General features: G+C 43.0%; 1 protein-coding gene across 1 annotated transcript in view; it reads right to left on the bottom strand.

Moving 5' to 3' along the window:
- Positions 1 to 21,736, bottom strand: part of ASZ1 (ankyrin repeat, SAM and basic leucine zipper domain containing 1) — a 995,454-nt gene that overhangs the window by 574,151 nt on the left and 399,567 nt on the right. Inside the window, exon 7 of the mRNA XM_069228909.1 lies at positions 10,831 to 10,955. Within this exon, the coding sequence (XP_069085010.1) occupies positions 10,831 to 10,955 (125 nt within the window). The remainder of the gene's footprint in view (positions 1 to 10,830; positions 10,956 to 21,736) is intronic.

Genomic DNA, 21,736 nt, shown 5'->3' with positions numbered 1-21,736 from the left:
CATGGGTAAGAACAGTCCCCAACAGGCACAAAAACACAATCATTACCTGGCTACACTTATCAGCTCCTGCTTCCCACCAGTTAAGGAAAACACCCATCATCTCCTCTAAAATTATATGTATACTTTGTTTCATGTAATGAAGGTAATTTCTCAAGGACTCTAGTGTATTCCCAATAGAGCGAAGAAACGATCTGCCATCTCTGGTATGGTTCTACATGAAGATATACATGGGAATGCATAACAGTAAAAAAACATGTAGGCTAAAAAAGTAACATGCATTGGTAAAGACAACAGATGTTGCCTTGACAAGGTATGTTGGTGTATTATTTAAAACAATTATCACAAGCATATGTCAAAAAAGAAAAAAGAAAACCTGCTGCTGCATAAACACAGCAACTATGTTTTTACAATGAAAATTATTACATAAAACATCACTAGAACGGTACATCTGCTGCTTAGCAGACAAATGTACTTAGAAAATGTATTAAAAACATTTTTAGTTTACCTGCATATCACAGAAAATGTTGATTCTTATTGATGCAAAGAAAAGGTTCTATTTTCTATGAATTACTAAACCCTAAGACAATAGTTTAAACACACAAGGATGACTTAACCATTTGAAAAAGGATGAATAAAGGGAAAAAAATGATAAAGTAGTGGCTCAGTAGCACAGTGCAAGAGAGACAGTGGCCTACATGGGCTGAAGCCCTGCCCAATAATGTATGCTGCAGTGTGCAGCAACAAAATGTGAATGGCAGCTGAACCAACCAGTGGATGGAAAGAGCTGACCCAAAGCTCCACAGTGTGTGCATATATGTATGATATGAGACAGCTGAAGTAGTTTCTAGGCCAGGCAAAAAAAAAAAAACAGATTCACTTGTAGCTATAAAAAGTGGGGGGCGTGGCTTAAGCGTCAAGATGGCGGCAGCACCTTAAAGGTGCTCCGGACCCCTCCGTCATCCGCTCAAGAAACGCGCATTAACGGCCCTCCCCAAAGGAGAAGGGAGACAGCGGAAGGCTATGGGCAGCTCCTGAGACGTCTAATCTGCGTCCAGGAGCCTGCAGCCCCAAGAGGAGCCGAAAACAAACGGAGCGCCTCGCATTCAAAATGGCGGGCGCTCCGAACGCATAGAAGGCGGCCGGCGGACTGGCGGTGACTGGGGGCCGCAGGCGGCCTTCCTGAAAAGAGGGGGAACCGCAGAGACAGCGCGTTGGACCGGTGACAGCTGGTCCGCGCTGCAAACCCGAAAAACTGAGGGGGAAAGAGGAGATTCTCCGCATGGGGCGCCCCACGCACAAAATGGCGGGCGCACCGATGGCGAGAAGCAACAGAACCTAGCGGCTGGGTGAGGCCTGTGCTCCCGTGGACAGGAGGGGAGAGAGGACGACGCCGGACCGGAGAGAGGCACGGGCGGCGCTGAGGCGAAGCCGATGGCCCGGCGAGCACCAGGGAGCACCCCGAAGGGCGAGGACAGGTCACGTGGCCTCCCTGATCCTCCCCCCCCCGCGCTGGTGAGTAACTGCTGCCCCTGGCCCCATCGATCCGGGATGCGCCCCCGAGGCCGCCCCCCCCCCTTCCTGGAGGACACAGCAGGGTTTATGAGAGGCTCAAGAGGGGTTGCGGTATTGCTGCATCACTCACTACCTCTGGTGGTGAGACAAGAATGGAGAGACCCGCAAGGGAGATACGTGGCGGTCTCAGGTACGGTAGAGGGTCAGACAATGAACATTGTGAGCGCATATGCTCCCCCGAACATGGTGCGTAAGACTCTAGGAGATCTGACAAGACTATTAGTGTAACTGCCCCCTGGGAACACTGTAATAGGGGGCGACTTCAACGCAGTCCTAAACCCAGGGTTGGATAAGAGTGGGGGACCCTCAGCCCATATACAGGCCTTGGCCACTAGTTTGGAAGTGGAGCTTTGTGACGCCTGGAGGGCGTGGCACCCTAGACACAAACAATTCACCCATATTTCGGCAGCCCACAACACACAATCCAGGATAGACCTGGTGTTCATGTCGGCCAGGGACGGTGGACACCTTTCCCACATTGAGATTCTACCACGTGGGATCTCGGACCACGTGCCGGTTCGGCTCAAATGGGCCTCGCAGACCCGCCCCATATGGAGGCTAAACGCATGGTATTTACAGGACGAAGGAGTTGTTGATAGCTTGAGGGAGTTGTTACGCAATTACTTTAATATTAATGAGGGCTCAGTGAGATCACCTGGAACCCTATGGGCGGCAAGCAAGGTGGTGCTGAGAGGGACAGCTAAGGGCCTAATCCGTGCACGGGAACGTGCCCGGGACTCCCGAATCGCCCAACTGGAGGCTCACGCCACTCTTCTTGAAACAGAGCAAGAAACACACTCGAACGAACGAATAACCAGACACCTCTTGCTGATTCAGGAGGAGATTCGTAGTTTATCCCTAGAGGCAGCAAAACACATGTGGCGCGCCTCCACGGCACGAGTGTACGGTTGGGGCAACAAGACAGGGAAACTACTATATTGGTTGATTTCCCAACAGGCTCCCCGAATCGTCCCTGAGATAAGCAACGAGCAAGGGGAACGGTTGGTTGAACTCCAAGAGGTGGCCGAAACGTTCGCTGAATTCTATACGGCCTTATACCGAGCGAAAAGTCCAGAGAATACGGGCTCCCCAGACTGGTTCCTGGCAAATTCTTCACTCCCGGCTCTGCCCACGGCGGACGTACGGGCACTGGAGGAACCGTTCACGGAGGCAGAGATCGGCGAGGCCATAGCGGCGATGGGAGTTGGGAAAACTCCCGGGCCTGATGGGTTTCCTCAAGAATACTATAAGAGATTTAAGGAGGAACTGGTCCCACACCTAATGAATCTCTATGCTGAGGTAGATCAGAAAGGCCTCTTTCCGGACGGGCTAGATGTTGCCACCATTGTCGTATTGCCTAAGACCCAACACCCCTCCCTTTCCTGCGCAGACTATAGACCCATATCACTGATTAACAGTGAAGTAAAGATCTACGCCACAATGCTGGCCTCCCGCCTCACGAGGGTGATGCCCCTACTAGTGCACCAGGATCAGCGTGGATTCATGACCGGATGTAGCACGTGACACTGTATACGAAGGCTCCAGGTGGCCCTCGCAAGGCGACATCGATTGCCCCCGCACTTGGCTCTCCTATTTATTGACTTAGAAAAGGCGTTCGGCTCAGTTAACTGGGAATTCCTTTTTGCGGTGCTCCGGCGCGCCGGTTTCGGGCCAAGATTCGGCAGACTGGTCCAGGCCTTGTATACCAAGCCCACTGCGCGGGTCAATGGAGTCTTGTCCTCGGCCTTTCCAATTCATCGGGGAACCCGACAGGGTTGCCCCCTCTCTCCTCTCCTTTTTGCCCTGGCCATTGAGCCATTGGCGGGAATGATGAGAGAAGACCAGATTTACCAGGGTTGGAGGTGGGGCCTCTCTTGCGAAGACCGAGTGGCCTTATATGCGGACGATGTCCTGTTATACGTGGCAAACCTGGGAGTGACCGACCCCGAAGCTTCCATATACTGCGGCACTTCGAGGAGGCCTCGGGGCTCAAAATGAACCCGTCCAAATCGGTACTGGTCCCTCTGACGCGGTCACAAGACTGCTTCGACTGGCAGAAGGTGGTCCCACTGCGCCGGCTAAGTTTTAAATATTTAGGGATGTGGGTTGCACTGCTCCCTGATTTATCCTGGTCCCTGAACCTCAATCCACTGGTGTCTCGCGTACGGGATGACCTTAAGCACTGGCATTCATTGCCACTGAATATTTTGGGCCGTATAACTCTGTACAAGATGATGGTCCTACCACGTCTCTTATATGTGGTCCAGAACTTGCCATTCATGATCCCGCGCTCGTGGTTTCGAAAACTGGATGGAATTACCACCTCCTTTATGGGGGGAGGAGCGAGACAGAGTAGCGTCCCGGAGCTGCCGAAGAGAGGTATATGATGGGGGACTGGGCATGGCTGATCCTTACCTGTACTACCTGGCGACAACTCCTGGTGGTGCACGATTGGTTCAACGGAGGTTGGTCAGACCCAGCATATCAGGTAGAATTAGACGCTTTGCGGTACTCCCGTATCCTGGATGTGTTATACGGGGCTCCGATCCCCAAAGAATTGGAGTCCATCACCAAGGCGGTCTTCTTAGCATGGAGACTGGCTCTAAGGCATACTGGCTGGAACAAAGTGGTTACCCGGCAAACACCGTTGTGGCACGGTAGCTCGCTGAGAGTGACAGTCAAATTGGAGGGATTCGGGAAATGGGACACACTGGGCATATCCTTGGTGGGGGATGTGCGGAAAGGAAGTTTGAATAAGTCCTTTCAAGAAATGCAGCAAGAGTTCCAACTTTCCCCGAAGCAATTCTTTAGATATCTCCAGCTCCGGCACACCCTTGCTAGGCACCTGAAAGAAACGTCCCCTGTACCGGAGTTTAATCCAGTCGAGACCAAAACACTCAGGGGCAGCCTGGGGAAGAAAGGTGTCTCCCAGATCTATAAAATGCTGGTCACAAATGCACCCGGGGACCTAGGCCACCTTAGGAAGGGATGGGAGAAGTGGGTGGGACCACTTGAGGAAGAAGACTGGACGGAGGCACTGATGGCTCCCCAGATGCTGGTGGTGTCGACGAGGCTGAGGGTGACACAATTCTATTTTTTACATAAAGCATATCTGTCTCCAGATAGACTGTACAAGATGGGTGCCCTCAGTTCTGCTCAATGCCCACGATGCAGGGAGGACCAGGCCGATTTATTTTATATGATATGGTCCTGCCCCGTGATTCGAAGGTTCTGGGAGGGAGTAAATCATGAGCTGAACAATGCCTTGGGATCATCACAGGTACTGACCTCCAAAATGGTACTACTGGGAGTGGTGAATGACATGGAGGGAACTAGAGCAGATAAGATGTTGGTCGGAACAGCGACTATGGTGGCCAAGAGAGACATAGCGGCCGCTTGGAAAACCGCCAGGGGCCCCTCCCTTCAGAAATGGAGACGGGGTGGACTGGTGTGCAGCCCAAGAAAAAGTGGTGTATGAATCACGGGGATGTCCCCATAAATATGAGAAAATATGGGGGAATGGGCAGGACTACTAAGCTAAAGGGGCTCAGACAAATGTGTACACATGCTCCTCTTTCCTTTCTCTCTGTACTGCCAAATTATGGTACTTTGGAACTTCCTAGGTATCCCGAACACAGAAATGCTAGACCTGAATTAACTGTCCAGTCGGTGTCAAATAGACCATGGTTTGTAAGTTACTTGTATATTTTACCTGTACCTTCTTTAAAAACAATAAAAATTGGTTATAAAAAAAAATAAAAAAAGTATTGACATCAATGTCCAAATCCCTGCTAGCAAAAGGTCTCCCAATCTTTTGTGGCATGGACCTAGATTAGTATTGTAGCTCCAATCCTAATGCTTTTAGGAAAAAAGCTTGATGGATTTTGTTGGGTATGTAGTCTGTATCTTTTTTAGTAGATATTATAATGACTATGTTTAGAGTCAACATGTCTATATGTGAGTAGCTCTGAGGTTTAACTGGATAACTTCTTCAACTTTAGCATCTGATTTATAGTGCTTGCGCAAAAGACTAATATGTTAAAGACCAAATGGAGTTGTAAGAACTAACACAGCAATGAAAAAAAGAGGATAGTGAAAGCAAAAACAATACACAAAGCCATGCATGCATGTAAATCCCCTGCTTGCATCACAATATGCAAAAATGTACATGCAAATTAGGTTGTAATCTACAAGAAGGAGAAAAAACGAGCTCACAAACATTTGCAATGCAATTGGTCTCACATTTACTTGCGATGGAGCTGTTGGCATTGTAAATGAAAACTGGAATTTTTTGCCACATTAACTGGTCAATCCAGCTGCAAATGTCTGTCTTTTCTGACACATAATGTCAGTGGCTCGCATATAACTAAAGGTCTAGTAGGTCTACTGAAATATTTTTTCAATCAAGGCCCTAAAAACACAAACTACTCCCAGGTGCAAAAACATATTTACTTGGCAGTTGGTACAGGCAGCATTGTCCATGTGGAGGGAAAAGGTAATTGTACTCCAAGAATGCGGCCTTACTGGATCAATGCGCCTTTACTGCAGTCTGAGGAGTCAAACAAAACACTTGTGATTTTTCACACACTTGAGGAGAGCCATCTCAAATGATATAATGATCCTCAATTAGTCTTGAACTGAAATATTAGTTATAAAAATATTGACCATTGTACAGCGTAATCAACTGGAAGCTCTCCTTGAGGTTAGTTTTTTATGAATACAAGCACACAGCTCAATTTTGACAGACGCAAACGTTTGTAGTTCATCTCGGCAGGTTTCAGCTTTATATTAGCAGCTTGAATCACGTTATAAAAATAAAACTACAAGTCCCAGAACGCAAAGCAGAAACAAAGTAAATGAGTGAATCACGCATCGAACTAGGGAGTCGGACAATTCTATGAATACAACTTCAAGGGCTGGTTTCCAGCTTGTATCACGTTATAAAAATAAAACTACAAGTCCCAGAATGCAAAACAGAAACAAACTAAATGAGTGAATCACGTTTAGAACTAGGGAGCTGGACAATTTTACGAATACTACCCCAAGGACTGGCTTCTAACTTTACAATATTACAGCTGCAATGCCCTCTTGAATAGTAGTGTAGCCTACTAAATACACGTCAAAGCCAGGATTTCAGCACCTTACATGATCGTTTTCATCACAGACTGCAGGTACAGCTCATGAGCTAGGTTGGCTGCCTGCACAGGATTTGGAAGCGGCCACACAGTGCTGACATTTCAAAGGTTTTTATTAAAGAGTTCAGTAAAGTTAAAATAAAGTTATAATATTGCGCTCAAACAAATCACTCATTATTCAGAAAGGCCCAAAAAAACAAACATCTTGAAAGCAGAAAGCACTATTCACTAACACGGCTGTATGTAAATGTTAAAGCACTAAATACTGAGGTAACAATTTTAAAGCTATATCAGGCCTATATATTCCATGTCCAGCCACTCCCAGCCCCTTCAGCTCACTGTTACAGCTGCACCCCCCCCCCCAGTTGTGACATTTCTGTGCTTAGAGTGCATCTAATGTAAAAATGTCACAATACCTGATTAATGTTCTTTATGGAGAGAGAGAACGTACTTTTATTAAGTGGACGCTTGGATTCATGATAAGGTAGTGTACAAGGTTAATGTGCCTGTTGCAAAGAACGTGTACTAAGCAGATGAGAGTGCATATAATATAAAAATGCCAAAATAACTCTGGTGATTATGTTCTTTCTAGACAGAACGGCTGTGTATTTCTGCCTCTGTGTCAAATCTCGACTAAGAGTCACTCAAGGTCTCTAGTATGTGCCCTCGTGACTCTGTTTTGTCCACGCTCCCTACCGCCTGCTTCTGTCTCCTCAGTGTAAACAATGTGAGCAGCGCTCCAATACTGCCAATCGAGTTTGCGCTCAGAGTTGGAGCACCATGGCAGCCACGGAGGGCAGACAAAAGAAAAAAGTAGTTCGCTCATGCTGAAGTATATCCGCAATTGTACAATAATCCATGTGGCAGAGTCAGTCTGCTAAGCAGTAACAAAACTGCCCTAAGGTGGGCCAAACGTAAAGCATTTACCAATGACACCAAGCGGTTTTTGAAAGACAAGGCCACAAACAAATAAAAGTTATGAGCATGAGGTGGGCGTGGTCAAAAGGCCACAGTACTTACAACAGGTCAAAGGGCTTGCGCGCTCGACCTAAAAATGGTGTGCAGCTTACTTATGGAGAGGTGCAGACACTCACATGTAAACTGCGCTTGAACAGTGCTAGCAAAACACTAATCTGACATTTAAGTGCTTAAGAAGCAGTGCTGTTTCTACCAACATAGTGAGGTATATTCTGAATAGCTATTATATAGGCTCAAGCACACAGATAGATCTCTATGGGAAAAGTCCACAGATAAACCATTGTCCTCGATCAGAAAATAAAAGCTCTAACATCCTGTTTATTCAATGGTGTGAAAAATGAAGAGAATAACACAAGAAAGATTCAAGGGATGAATGATAGAATTTCTAAGAACTCCAGTTCAGACAGAAAAAAAATCTTAGCACTAAAACAGCGAATTGGAAACTGGTTCCAAGCCAAGGAGCGACACTTCCCTTCTCACACGCCTGACAGCAGAACTAACCAGCACAGCTGCCGCAAAAGGTAGCACTCTGGATGGGCGATAGCACAGAAATTCCTCAAAAGTATGACCAACATTAAGGATTTAAAAATAATACGCTTCTTAATAGGCAGCCAACAGGAGAGATCTTAGATGTGAAATAACCAAAGCAAACCAATGACGTCTCAATATAAGATGAGCCGTGGCTCCTGACAACCCTAAGTAAATAGCCATAACATAGTGAAGGCTAGAAGCAATCAGGGCTTGAATCACTGTCTTCCTAGAGTAAAACGGCAGTAATAACAGACACTTGTTAAGGGTGCAAAGCAACCCAAAACTGGAGGCAACAACTGCTAAAAACCTGCGGTTGAAAAGAAAGTTGGGTGTCTAATTTCATTCCAAGATTCCTTGCCACTAAGGATGGTCAAACGACGTCCTACCAGTTGGCTTGATGGGACCCAAATAGAACAATTTCTGTCTTGTCAGAATTATATTTAAGCTGACTCCTGTGCATCCAGTCAAAACAGCATGCACATAGTTTTTAAAAGGCTTCTTCACAGATTTAAGATCACTCTCAAAGGAGATAAGCAGTTGCACGTTGTGTTGGTAGGAGATAATTTTACAACCAAAAGATTTAACCAGGGGGCCAAAGGAGCTATATTTACAATGAGCAGAGCATACCTCAGAGAAATGCCCTGTGGCACCCCTTCCTTAAAGGGTTTGATGTCAGATGAAAAGGGTACCAACCATGCCAAATGCCCCATGGAGTCCAAAAACAATTTAATCCACTTCCACACTTTGCCACCAACCCCCTTACTGGCAAGACCCTGCAGGAGGACAGCATGAGTGATGGTATTGAATGCCGCTGAAATATGAAGTAAAATCAGAGCAGCATTTTTCCCTTAGTTCAAGGACAACTTGATATGGCCTGATGCTTCTAGAAATGGTGTCACAGTACTATGCTGGGGACGGAACCCAGACTGATGTAGAAGCTTGCACAGCTCCAAGAATTCGAAGAGCTGATTGCCGACCATCTTTTGGAGTTATGGAGAATACATTTATCTGGGTTTGGCAATCAAATTTCACTTGCGTAATAAAAATAAATGAAGTGAAAATTTGTAATTTAAGTGTAAAGCATCTGTGGAAATCAGACCAGCCAAGGTTTAAAACTGCAAATTCAGGAGGAGTAGAAGGGTAAAAGTACAATCTCTGAAGAACAGCCCCAGAAAGAACAGCCACATCATTTCTTAGGGGCTCTCGTGATTCAGAGTTGACAATTAAATGCCTCCTCCTCCCCCTCCCCCTTCCCCCACAAAGAAAGGAGTGGCTCATAAACAATCGAAAACAGCAACTTACTTGAAAAGGTTTAGAGGTACAATGGAACCCTGGGGTTCCAGCTTTATCTTCCCCGTTCTCCCTTTTTGCTAACACTGACTAAAGATGGAGGGACTGAGATAAAAGGGCAAGAGTGAGGTCTAGGCTCGGGAATAGTTTAGCAATCTGATACTACTTCTGTACATTCTTTCATGGTGTTTGTGAAGGTGTTGAGCTGAAAGGTAAGACGCACACTGAGTTTACCCCTGTCAGATCATCTAAGAAATAAACAGCACCAGGATCACAAAAATAGCTTGATCCTGGTAAGCTGAGTTCAGAGAGAGAGAAAGAGAGAGAGAGAGAGAGAGAGAGAGAAAGAGAGAGAGAGAGAGAGAGAGAGAGAGAGAGAGAGAGATTTTCTCTTGGGCTTGGACAACAAGCATATCCTGTAACCTTAAATCACAAAGCAGGGTTCTGAGGTCTTTAGAATATCCCCCGTTGATGCCAGTTTCCGAGAAGTTCAAGTATTTGAAGTACTGCAGTGGTGTCACTGAGAGTGAACTTACTGTAGTAGTGGGGAAATGTGTAATGTAAAACAATCAAATATTCGTCCCTAGAATAGGAAAATCATATTATGCATTACAGATTCAGTATACTTTTAAGCCTTATGAACTGTTATCAATATCGATCTTCATTTAATTTCTAACAGGACTCTTAACAGTCATTTATTCCATAGCTCTTGCAGTTGTAGATGCGTACATCCATCAGTGTTTCAAGAGCTTGACTGTGTTATTCGTGTTTATTTTTTTAATCTGGGACTCTACAGAAATATTTCAGTTATTTGACACAAAGAGTACTTTTTTTTCCTTAGGATGTGACGCTTTTGAGCAATCGTCTAAATATGTTTTAATTAAAATGAGCCGACTGGTATTTCGCTCCATAAAATGATATTGTGGGCTTTTACTAGAATTGTTAAAATCCTATTGGCAAAGTTAAGGTCACAATAGAGGCTCATCTTTTCGTAGAGGGTTCATCGCCTTATACTGGGGTAAAAAACATGGCGCGGACTCGTCCTTACGTCACCTAAACAGCAGTCCTCTTGTGGCATGATACACTGTTATACCAAATCCCGCAAATTACAGAATTGCAAGGAAATCAATGTAAAAACCCACCATGTTGCCCAGGGTAGAGCGTAAAATACGTTTTTTTTTTTTTAAAACGTCGCCACAGCACATTTAAGAAGAATTAACTTTTAAGCAGATTAATGAAGCAACCATGGCACAATTAAAACTATGAAAAAGCTTATTTGAAAAAAATACTTTGAAAATCTGCAATGTTAAATCACTTTCCCTACCTGGTGCGTTGGTCACTTCTACCATCTGGTACAGCTTTCAAGTATTTATAAATCGCTTCCTCTTTAGTCAAGTTTTGGAATCTTCCGTGTAAAGAATTTGAAGATAATGAAAGCATACTGAAAAGCTGAAAAGAGACCAACACTCGTAAAATAATATCTATAACAATTTCAAAACATTTACAACAGTTAAACACTACTAGACATTACAAAATATTCTATTTGCAGGGAAGTAGAACTTGAGATGTAAGAAGCAGACATTTAACTGACATCTGTATTTCAAAGATGCTACCACCCTCAGCCAGGATGCTTAATTAGACTAGTATGACAAAGCAAAAACAACAAGTGATGGACGGAATGCTGAACATTGTCAAACATTCACCCCCAGTACAGTGATCTGGGCCTAAATCCATAGTTTTTTTGCTGCCCATGCCATTCCAGTTTGGACCCAGCCATATGCAAATCAGTCTTGACCCTGTTCCCGATGGGAACAGTCCAGCCCGAACTGCTAGGCCAGGTCTTCCCTGGACTGGAAACAAGCATCCTGGGACCGGTTTCGGGGTTTCACCCCTCATCAGCCAGGCTAGCTTGAATCCAGTGGCATGGGAAGCACGGGACCCACGTCTGGGCATACCCTTCCCACTTAGGGCGACAAAGCAAAAACAACAAGTGATGGACGGAATGCTGAACATTGTCAAACATTCACCCCCAGTACAGTGATCTGGGCCTAAATCCATCGTTTTTTTGCTGCCCATGCCATTCCAGTTTGGACCCAGCCATATGCAAATCAGTCTTGACCCTGTTCCCGATGGGAACAGTCCAGCCCGAACTGCTAGGCCAGGTCTTCCCTGGACTGGAAACAAGCATCCTGGGACCGGTTCCGGGGTTTCACCCCTCATCAGCCAGGCTAGCTTGAATCCAGTGGCATGGGAAGCACGGGACCCACGTCTGGGCATACCCTTCCCACTTAGGGCGACAAAGCAAAAACTATCCCACAGCGTTTGTGTTTTGCTTTGCTTTTGCCGCCCTAAGTGCGCCGGGTATGCCCAGACGTGGGTCCCGGGCTCACTGTGCCACTGGATTCAAGCTAGCCTGGCTGATGAGGGGTGAAACCCCGAAACCGGTCCGAGGATGCTTGTTTCCGGTCCAGGGAGAACCTGGCCTGGCAGTTCGGGCTGGACTGTTCCCATGAGTAACAGGGTCAAGACTGATTTGCATATGGCTGGGTTCAAACTGCGGTGGCATGGTGAGCAAAATAATGGATGGATTAAACCCAGATCTGTGACTGGGGGTGAATGTTTGATTGGTTCCGCATTCCGTCCATCCACTTACACTATCCCACAGCGTTTGTGTTTTGCTTTAATTAGACTAGTATGGCATTAAAAAGCGTCAACTTTACGTGGTCAAAATTAAACTTCCCTGATCTTTTCATGTAAACTGAATTCAGTCTCATCGATATTCAATAAATTATGACAATTAAATATGATGTGTTCACTACAGCTCCTGTGTGGTGGGCACCGATCCTATCGCACAAACTCATTACCGCAATAAGTCTCTAATTAACAGTGACGAGCAGTATCACACTAGAGGCCTCTTACAGGAACAAGGATATTTCTGTACCATATGCCAAGATGACAAACTGTGAAATGAGCTTACTATACGGCCCCAAGAGTATGAAGACATCTGACTGGATTGACACACTTCCTATTTTCTGCAAAGCCGTAAGGACACATCTTTTTGTCCAATTCCTGCCCTCTAAATAGGTATCCCTAACTTCTCTCTCTTTCTCTTCATGGTGTTATAGAGAAACGCTGTTCCAGCGCATGTTATTAACTTGCAATACTGTTTGTAAAGCTCTCTTGCGAACTGTGTGGTAAGGTCTGCTCGACTGAAATACCCTTAGCAGAAAACGTGCAGTGCATTGTAGCATTTGAATATGTTTTGTTAGCAGTGTGTAATTCATATGGCCGGACACCCAGGACATAAAGTGTGGGATTAATGACGCATGTGCATGTTTGTTTTGTCTAAAGGACAACAGAAGTCACTCGGCTTTTCAGAAGAATTTTCTTTAAATTCATACATTTTACTTATTTAGACATCTAAGCACTCATGCACTTAAACACTTTAACACTTAGGCATTTTATTCATGTTGCAATTCATTTCTGGGTACTGCACACCATTATGATTTTTACAATGCACGATTGCACTTTAACAGGATATCAAAAGCGAGAGGAGGAATACAGAACTGCAAGATGGATAGGTGCATATTAAGCCAACAGGGGATATAGGGTTAGTAGAGCTGCCATTATGTTATGACAAAAAGAATCTTTGTAATGCTACCTAAATTAAATATTTAAACATTTTTAAATGTTAACAGGGAATAATAATTTGAAGGTTTTCTCATTTAGCACTAATAGTTTGAATAATAAGCATAAAAGACAAGCATTATAAAAGTGGCTATTGGGATATTCCTCTGATATAATTTTCATACTAGAAACTCATATAAAGAATATAAATATATCAAGGTTTTCTGTTTTCCACCTGGTCTGGGTTCGCAACTGTGTCCTATTCCTAGGCAGCACATAGAGAGGTGGCTATCTTCATCAATAAGCTTTTAGCATAACTTCCCAGGTGGATAAAAATGGTAGATGGGCTTAGGTGAATGGCGTAACAGCTGGGTCATGTTTCACATTTGCTACATTCTATGCTCCAACAGAAGATCATACAGAAGTGATGTTGGAGCTTTTTCATTCTTTTATGATATATCCTGGATTAGTGATGACTTTCTCCAGGATCCCAGTCTAGACTCTGCAGCTGCAACCTGCAGATAAAGTATGGGCAAAACTAAAAAGATTCTGAAGCTAAATAAGCAGAGCTTAAATTTGGTTGACCCTTGGAGAGAAAATGTTTGGAACCAGCAGGAATACTCCTGCCTCTCGGCCAGATTATTTAAATCTGTAGCAAGATTGGATTTTTTTTTTGTCTCAGCGAGCATTATTCTATAATAAATATAGTCATCATCCAAACGGGTTCCTGGATCATTCATTCCTGGAAATGCATACTGCAGATATACAACAATCTCCTTCCCCGACCAGATGGGCCTTAAATAGATCATCTTTAGAGCTAATATCCTAAGCTAATGAAATAGAGAAGGACATTTCTCAGAATTTTTCGTTGAATATGTATTCAGGAAATTTAGATAGTGTTGGATGAGTTTAAGGCAACAATAACAGCAATTATTACACCTAAAGACATTTCTAGGAGGTGAAGTTCAAAACAAGAGAGAAAGCAACTTAAAACAAGCCCAAAAGAAGTATATGAATTTTAAAAATACATTAAATCGTCAACACTTGGAACAGGCTAATAAACAAGTCTGTGATTAATATTATAAAAAGATTATTCAAAGTAATATAGCCTAGACGCAGCAGGTTTATGAAGAGAGCAAAATATTCAGGCCACTTTTTAGACCAGTAGGCGCGAGAAAAAGCAGTGAAAAATACAATTAAATCACTTGCACAGCTAGAATCTAATATCAGGCTGATGTATAGTAAAAGTCATCGAAAGAGAGTTCTTCAACATTACATCCACTTATATGGTCAATGACAATCCAATGATCACAGTAGATTACATGCTTTTTTCGAAAAAGTCCTTAACATATTTGATCTACATGCTAGGGAAACTTTATTGAAGATAATTACATTGGAACAAGTCACGGGTATGATTAACTCCTTATCCAATGGAAAGGTGTCTGGAGAAGATGGCTCTCCTGCTGAGTTTATTTTTTTTTTAAAACATTTGCCAAAGTTTTAAACCTTGTCATTGTCCAATTCGCAAATTACCTTTTACAGGAAGGGAAGGTTCCAGAATCCTTCAACACCACGGTGGTGGTTAGTATTCTTACAAGGAATAAGGATCCGGACGATCTGTATTCTTATAGACCAATCAGTCTGCTCAATTCAGATTATAAAATGATTACAAAACTATTAGCAAACAGACTGAATTTGATAATAAGTAGGCTCCACGATAAGGATCAAAATGGTTTTATTGCAGGTCGACATTTGTCAAAAAATACACTATTAATTCGAAGCATTATTATTTTTTTTTTTAAAGAATAGACAGATACCGACAAACATCTTTATTGTAGACACCAAAAAGGTTTCGACCTGGTCAATTGGGACATTTTTCTTTATTTTAACAGCGTTTGGTTTTTCTTGACAGTTTATTACTGTGTTATGGCATCTTTATGAAGGATCACAAGCGCAACATTGTAAATTCTGTTGATGCAGGGCAGTGCAAAATTAAGCATGGAACTAGACAGGTGTGTCCCTTTTCACCAATTTTACTTGCTCTCATCATTGAACCACTTTTGATGACTATTCCAAAAAGTAACCAGATTAAGGCCCTAACTGACATAATGTCAAAAATCAAACTCTATGCTGACATTATGTTGTTTTTAAAACGAGATTACAATGTCCAGCATAAAGTTTTCAAAGTTTATTTTCTGAATTTTAAGAGGTAAGGGGGTATAAATTTAAGAAATCAAAAACTGAGATTTTCTTTTTTTTAAGCAAACTGCACTGTAGACACAAGAAGGAACACACCCTTTAATAAACTCGAATCCAAACCTTTAGTTTGTAATATATATACAATATCCATGGCTGAGGATCTCTGTTACAAGAATTTTAAACCATTAATTGATAGCGTAAAATTCTTACCCAAAAAATGGAAAGCATTTCCAATTTCAATTACAGAGAGGGTAATATTAATTCAGGTGCCAATTTTGCTGCTGTTTAACTTTCTATTTTCTCCCCTTCCATATTATTTGCATAGGATTTTTAAAAATAATATATAAAGTTTTATCTCTGCATTTTTATGGGTCCATAAATCACCACTGTTAGCACTTTACTTACTGTAAAAGTAAACAGAAGAGGGTGGCTTAGGTCTTCCAGATTTAAAAAGGTACTACTTTGCTACTTTGGCACATTTCTCCTCATGCTTTTACAATAGTCACCCGATATACAACACACCAATTCTTTTTATGAATCAAATGTTGTTTGAACATAACATCTCAGATTTTCTCTACATCTGGCAAAGTCACCCAAAAGAGTAAGGTATAAAACTTTTCTCTGGGTCCTGAGAAAAGGACCAATTATTTTGGACATTTTTGATTACACATAATTTACTTACTCTGTTGAGGGATGCACGGCAGTCAGATCAGCCATTTTTAGAAACTCATAGTTCAAAGATGGAGCTTAAATGGTTTTAACACCTTGACAGACTTTCACAACCTGGATAGCTGAAAAGGCTAGACAGAGCTAGATTTACACATTAAGTATTCAAAAGCCTGTGAGTTAATAAAAGTACTCAATCAGAAGGCAATTCAGGCAAGTGCAGATTTGGTTAAAGATCTGTTTGGGAATAATACAATTGTAGTGGATCCTACTTAGTTTGACAGAGAATCATGAGATAGCTTATCCTTCTGGCTTGCAGGCCCGTGCCAACAACACCTAGTGACTTCTAACCTACTTAGCCTGCTCTGTTTTAGCACACTTATTTAATTATTTCTTCAAAGATGGCTGCTGTGTTTATAGTTAGGAAGATCTTTTAATTTCACGTATTCAGTGCCCCTCTGTGAAGGCGTCACTATCAACGTCAAAGACAAATGAGATATGTATAGGTATTCACTTCATGTACTTTCCCACTTACCTGTGACAGTAGCATAATGTACCTTTCAGGAAATCGTTTATATAACTGCCACCCCAAGCATGCCTTCTTCTCTATTGTTTTCGAATACACCCTCGTCAGGGGTCCCACAAGGACCATATAAATACATTTCACGCAGACAGGGTTATCAGAGGGATTCCTACCAGATGTCATCAACGCTATCCAAGCTACACGTCGCCTTGAGGGAGACCCAGCCTTCGTGTCTTCATGGAGTCTGGTCTAGAGACCTCATTCCAAGGTAACAAGGATTGGGAGGCTCTTCTCATGGACAAGGTACTGCCAAATTAGGTTTAACACACCTAACTCTCTTTAGGTTAGAGACTAGGTTTAGCATGCTAGGATATTAGAGCCTATTTCACATTTCATGTTATTGCAAGATGGTAGGGGTCTTTATATTCACAATTCTAGTTTTTATAATTCTGTTCCTTGCATTGTTCATTATCCTAATCATTGCAGCCCATGCATTTTACAGTAGATTATAGTCTGGTTAATAAAACCTATTGAAAACTTTACTGCATCTGCTTCATTGCCTTTGTGTGACTGAGACTTGTTGCTATGTGAGAAAAGTGTAATCTCTTAACCACGACTCCCCTGAGATGTCGAACTGTATGCATACGTAAAGGCTGCCACAAATCACCTTTTACCATTTGGGTTTTTGGTGAGGCACTGCTTGTGAACCAGGAAGGTTGGGCTGACAGTTGCAACTTGTTGTAGGATTGGCCTAGTCGCCTACAAACAAAAGTGCTGTCATCCCTAAACCAGCAGTCTTGCCTAGAGCAAGAGTCCAGCTACAACACTATCATATCTGTAAAAACTTGATCAAGCGAAAAACACAAATTTCTGTCCTAAATAGGCTGAGAAGTGGCATATGAGGAAACCATTGTATCTCAGGACTTCTGGACTAGGATAAATCGTTATAATTTTTCAATGTTAAAAGCAGACGAAAAGGTTACTATATAGGGCTGCTGCCTTTGTTAATAGAATTGCACCCCAAGTGCAGCCTCATTGCTTCAGATGTCTAGCTATGGAAGGTAGCTGGACTTGTGTTATCTTTGCATGTCTAAAGCTATTTGGATATTGAAAGGGAATTTATCAGCATTGCGAACCGATAATGGGATTCACCATTCTTTCAGAACACCAAAGTATCTCCCTGGAGTACTCTGGAATTGAGTTTAAAAATGAGTAAAATAATTTTTAAAATAACATTAGTGGCTCGATCATTAATGTTGCAGTATTGGCAAACATCTCATGTGCCTTCAGTAGAATAATGGAAAAGTAAAAAGGTAAGACTAAGAGATAGTGAGAAGCTTTATGGTATAAGGTATGAATCAATGGCAAAAGGTGCTGACATTTGGGAAGACTTCATATAATAACTCTGCTACGTTAGATGCGGGAACTGTATATTTAAGATTATGATTCAAGAATTAAGTTTTTTATGGTGCAGTTGTAATTTAAAATGAATCTGTAAATGCACTGACTGATTTCTCCAAATTAAAAAAAGAAAAGAAAAAAAAATATGAACAGAACACCAAATCATTTTCAGCTGGAGCTCCCTTGCCAGTTTGGGGCCATTGGGTCCTAAAAAATAGCTTGCCATGATAAAATCTTATTCTCCATAGTGAGTGGGAGAGTAGATTTCTCAAGGACAGCACTGAATTATTGTTACATCTGAACACAAAATTTGAGTATTCACTCACAACATAAAAGAGGGTTTAAATAAATAAATATTTTGCTAATGTGATCTATGGGGCTGATGTACAGGGCAAGACAGTGTTTAATTTCACCCAGTTACAAAAAAGTAATTTATTAAAACAATCGTAAGTGTACTGCAAATATGCAATAATGATACAAGTCATTAGAACCTTGGTATCAAACTGTGTACAGGTGATATAGAATTGAAGCCCATGATCTTCTGAAGAATTCTGACAAACAAGGAACCCTATCTGACTTTTGCCCTTGTTAAGGAACTGCTTTACTCAGAGGGGTGAAAGAATCCAGTTGATTCAGGGTCTCAAATAAATAGTTAAAGCATTTCAACTGAACAATTTGTTCATTAATCCATGGTGTTTTCTAATAGATACAAATAAAATTCCCAATTTTAACCCTCATGTTTTTCTTTAAGAATTAATAGCTGGAGAAGAGACTATATGAAAAAGTTAGTAAACCCAAAATGAAAAAAGTGACTTTCATTCGGTGACGATATTGTTGGTGTATACACAATCTTACTGCAGGTTTCACACATTGCAAATATCGTGGGCCAGATTGGTTCTGTATTCTTTTTTCCCCATAAACAGATCTCCACCACCATCATCATCATGTGGCTTCAGCTGCAACACCCCCACAGACGTGGCATCAGACTACATTAAGCACCAACCAGAGCACTAATATCACCGTATAACAATGTTAAGCTCTTAATCATGCTACTAATTCACTGGGAAGAAGGAAGGATGGTGAGGAACTTGTGGGCAAATTAAGTATTACCAAGGAATACCATTACCAAAAGTCAGTAACGTTTTCTGATTCACAAAGCAATTTATTCTGCAAGGTGAGATTAAGTAGTGCCTTTTAACCCAAGAATTAATACAGCGCAGCCTTCAGAAAGTATTCATCACTAAGTGCTTCAGCTGTGAGTTAGTATTGTTTTGTAAACGTATACAGAATGGCCATTTGGCTGCCCAGCAGATGTCAGAAACTGGCACGCCTCAAGAGAAGGGCGTGGAAGCAGCCATGACCATATTGGAGTGGGCAAAAATGCATTTTGGAATATTATTCTAGGCCTTTGTCTGCCCAATGCCTCCATAAACAGACTTTGCGGCAGGTTTACTAGCTGTCAAGATGATATCTGCAACATCAGATGGTAGACAAAAGGATAATAGCTGTCAGTGGAAATGGCAAGCCTAACCTTGGTGGAAGAGGAGGCCTAAAACAGATGGCAAAAGATTATTATACATTCTTAATTGCCCAGCTTGCCGCAATCAGATTCAGTTGTATGTGATATTCCCATACTTTCCTAGGAACTTCAACAGAAGTAGAAATGGTATGAACATGTACAGCAGACACTTTTCAGAGGTAAGTAAATGGTACAAATCTAAGAACACTTCAGGATCTGGGCCATGACAAAGAGCTACACAAATGGACATCAATACGGAGATGACAGTCTCTTTGGGTTGTAGCACCTAATTGTGGTCCTCCAAGGAAAGATGATGCATATCATTCACTCTCACAATGTGACAGTCTGCAAGGTGTGCATTCACTTGGAAAATCTGCTGTTGTTGAGCCCATTGGCAAAGGCAAATTGCTTTCCAATACAGGGTCTATGACCCCACAAGGGCATGTTTTTAATATAGTGAACAATATTGGTGTTGTTGGACAATCTCTGAATGGTGCCACCTGAGAGGGAAGGGAGGAAGGCCGTTACATCAAGGTAAACCAGCCACAGTTCTGGCATGATTCTCCCATGTGGACCAAAGCCCCGCACCGCCATGCTGTCCATATATGCACCAGAGCCCTTACCACACAGTGTTGGTGACCACAGCAGTAAATAACTGTAAGGAACTAAAGGAGTGACACACTAGAACATTGACAGGGAATATCCACCAGGAAAGATTCCAATGACTGAGCTGAAGATCTGTTCCAGACAGCAAGTCTTCCTTGTTAATGGAGTCAAAGCTTCCTGAAATAACAGTGAACTGCTCTGAACTGTCATCTGGCCTGGGGAATCAGCAGGGCCTTAAATCCATCACATATTGCATATATAAACTGGGATCCATGTCAACAGTCAGAAAAGCCCAACTCATTTCTCAAATAGCCATAATCCTCTGAGGAGGAGGAAAGGTCTTAGTGCAGGTCATGTTCAATATAACAAAAAATACCCTAAAAAGGACAACCTCTGCATAGACGTAAGATGAGATCTTGGGGGATTGCACATACAGCCCAAATTGTGAATTTGGTTCATAGAGCACTGAAGATGTTCCTTTAGCAGACTCTGCTTTCACAAGCCACTCATTCAAGTATGAGAATTAATGGATTCCTGACCTCCACAGTGAAGCCGCCACAAGACCTAGAGTGAATGTGAAGTAACATCTGTGGGCAGGGGGAATTGGAAGATGAAAGAAGGCATTGTGGAGATCTAGGGATGCCAGCCACACTCACAAAGCACCCCACAAAGCCGGCCATGTTTACCTCAACGAGCGACTCACCTTCTACACTCCCAACGGTCAACTCCACTCCGCCAACCTCGCCCTCGCCACCGTTCCTCGTATCCACCCAACTACAGCCGGTTGCAGATGGTTCTCCCACCTCGCCGCCAAGACCTGGAACTCCCTCCCTGTCCTCCTACAACAGACCCAGGACCTGCTGACCTTGAGGAAACGCCTCAAGACCTGGCTGTTCGAGCAGTAGGACCTCCCTTACCCCCTGCCCCTTCCCCTGCTCCCCTCAGCAACTTGAGACCCTAGCGGGTGAGTAGCGCGCTCTAAAAATGACTGATTGATTGACTCAGCCCATTCCATGCATAGCAGGACATCATCTTGAAGTTATCATGCTGAATGAACAGGTTCAAGAGGCAGAGTTCAAGGATGGGTCCCAGACCACCATCTATCTTAGGAAGCAAGAAGAAAAGGGAGCAGAATCTTATGCCACTTTGTTCCAAAGTCACCGCCTCTAGGACTCCTTTGTTCAGCAGGACAAAAACTGCTGCCCTGGAAATCAAGGCTACTGCTTCACCCTCGTGGAGAGAGGGCAATATGGAGAGAGAAACAGGAAGGGTATGATGTGGTCATTGGAGATTTTCAGGATGACCCAGCAATCTATCATGATTATCCCCCCAAATGCCTCCATTGAAAGGTAGGAGAGAGGAGTCAGAGACATTTTGAGGCATCAGTCAGGGGAAGATGGTGGGGACTGGACTACTGCTGTTGTTGGTGATGGCACCCACCCCACTGAAAAAGAGTGGTACAGCTGTCTGCGGTGTTCGGACTGGCTGCAAAGGTTGGCACTGACAAATGTTGTGCCGTGGAATAACTTCAACATTTCCTGCATCTTCTATTGGTGGAACCACCTCCCTGGAGGGGTTAAGCCTAGTGAGGAAGCCATAGCTCTACTATTCTTGAAGAGGTCCAAGCAGGAGTCAGACCTTTAATGAAATAGCTACTTGCTATTGAAGGGCAAGTCCATGAGTGAGGCT

Source organism: Pleurodeles waltl, chromosome 4_1 (assembly GCF_031143425.1).
Source record: "Pleurodeles waltl isolate 20211129_DDA chromosome 4_1, aPleWal1.hap1.20221129, whole genome shotgun sequence".
NCBI lineage: Eukaryota > Metazoa > Chordata > Amphibia > Caudata > Salamandridae > Pleurodeles > Pleurodeles waltl.
This window is presented reverse-complemented; position numbering and strand designations above follow the sequence as displayed.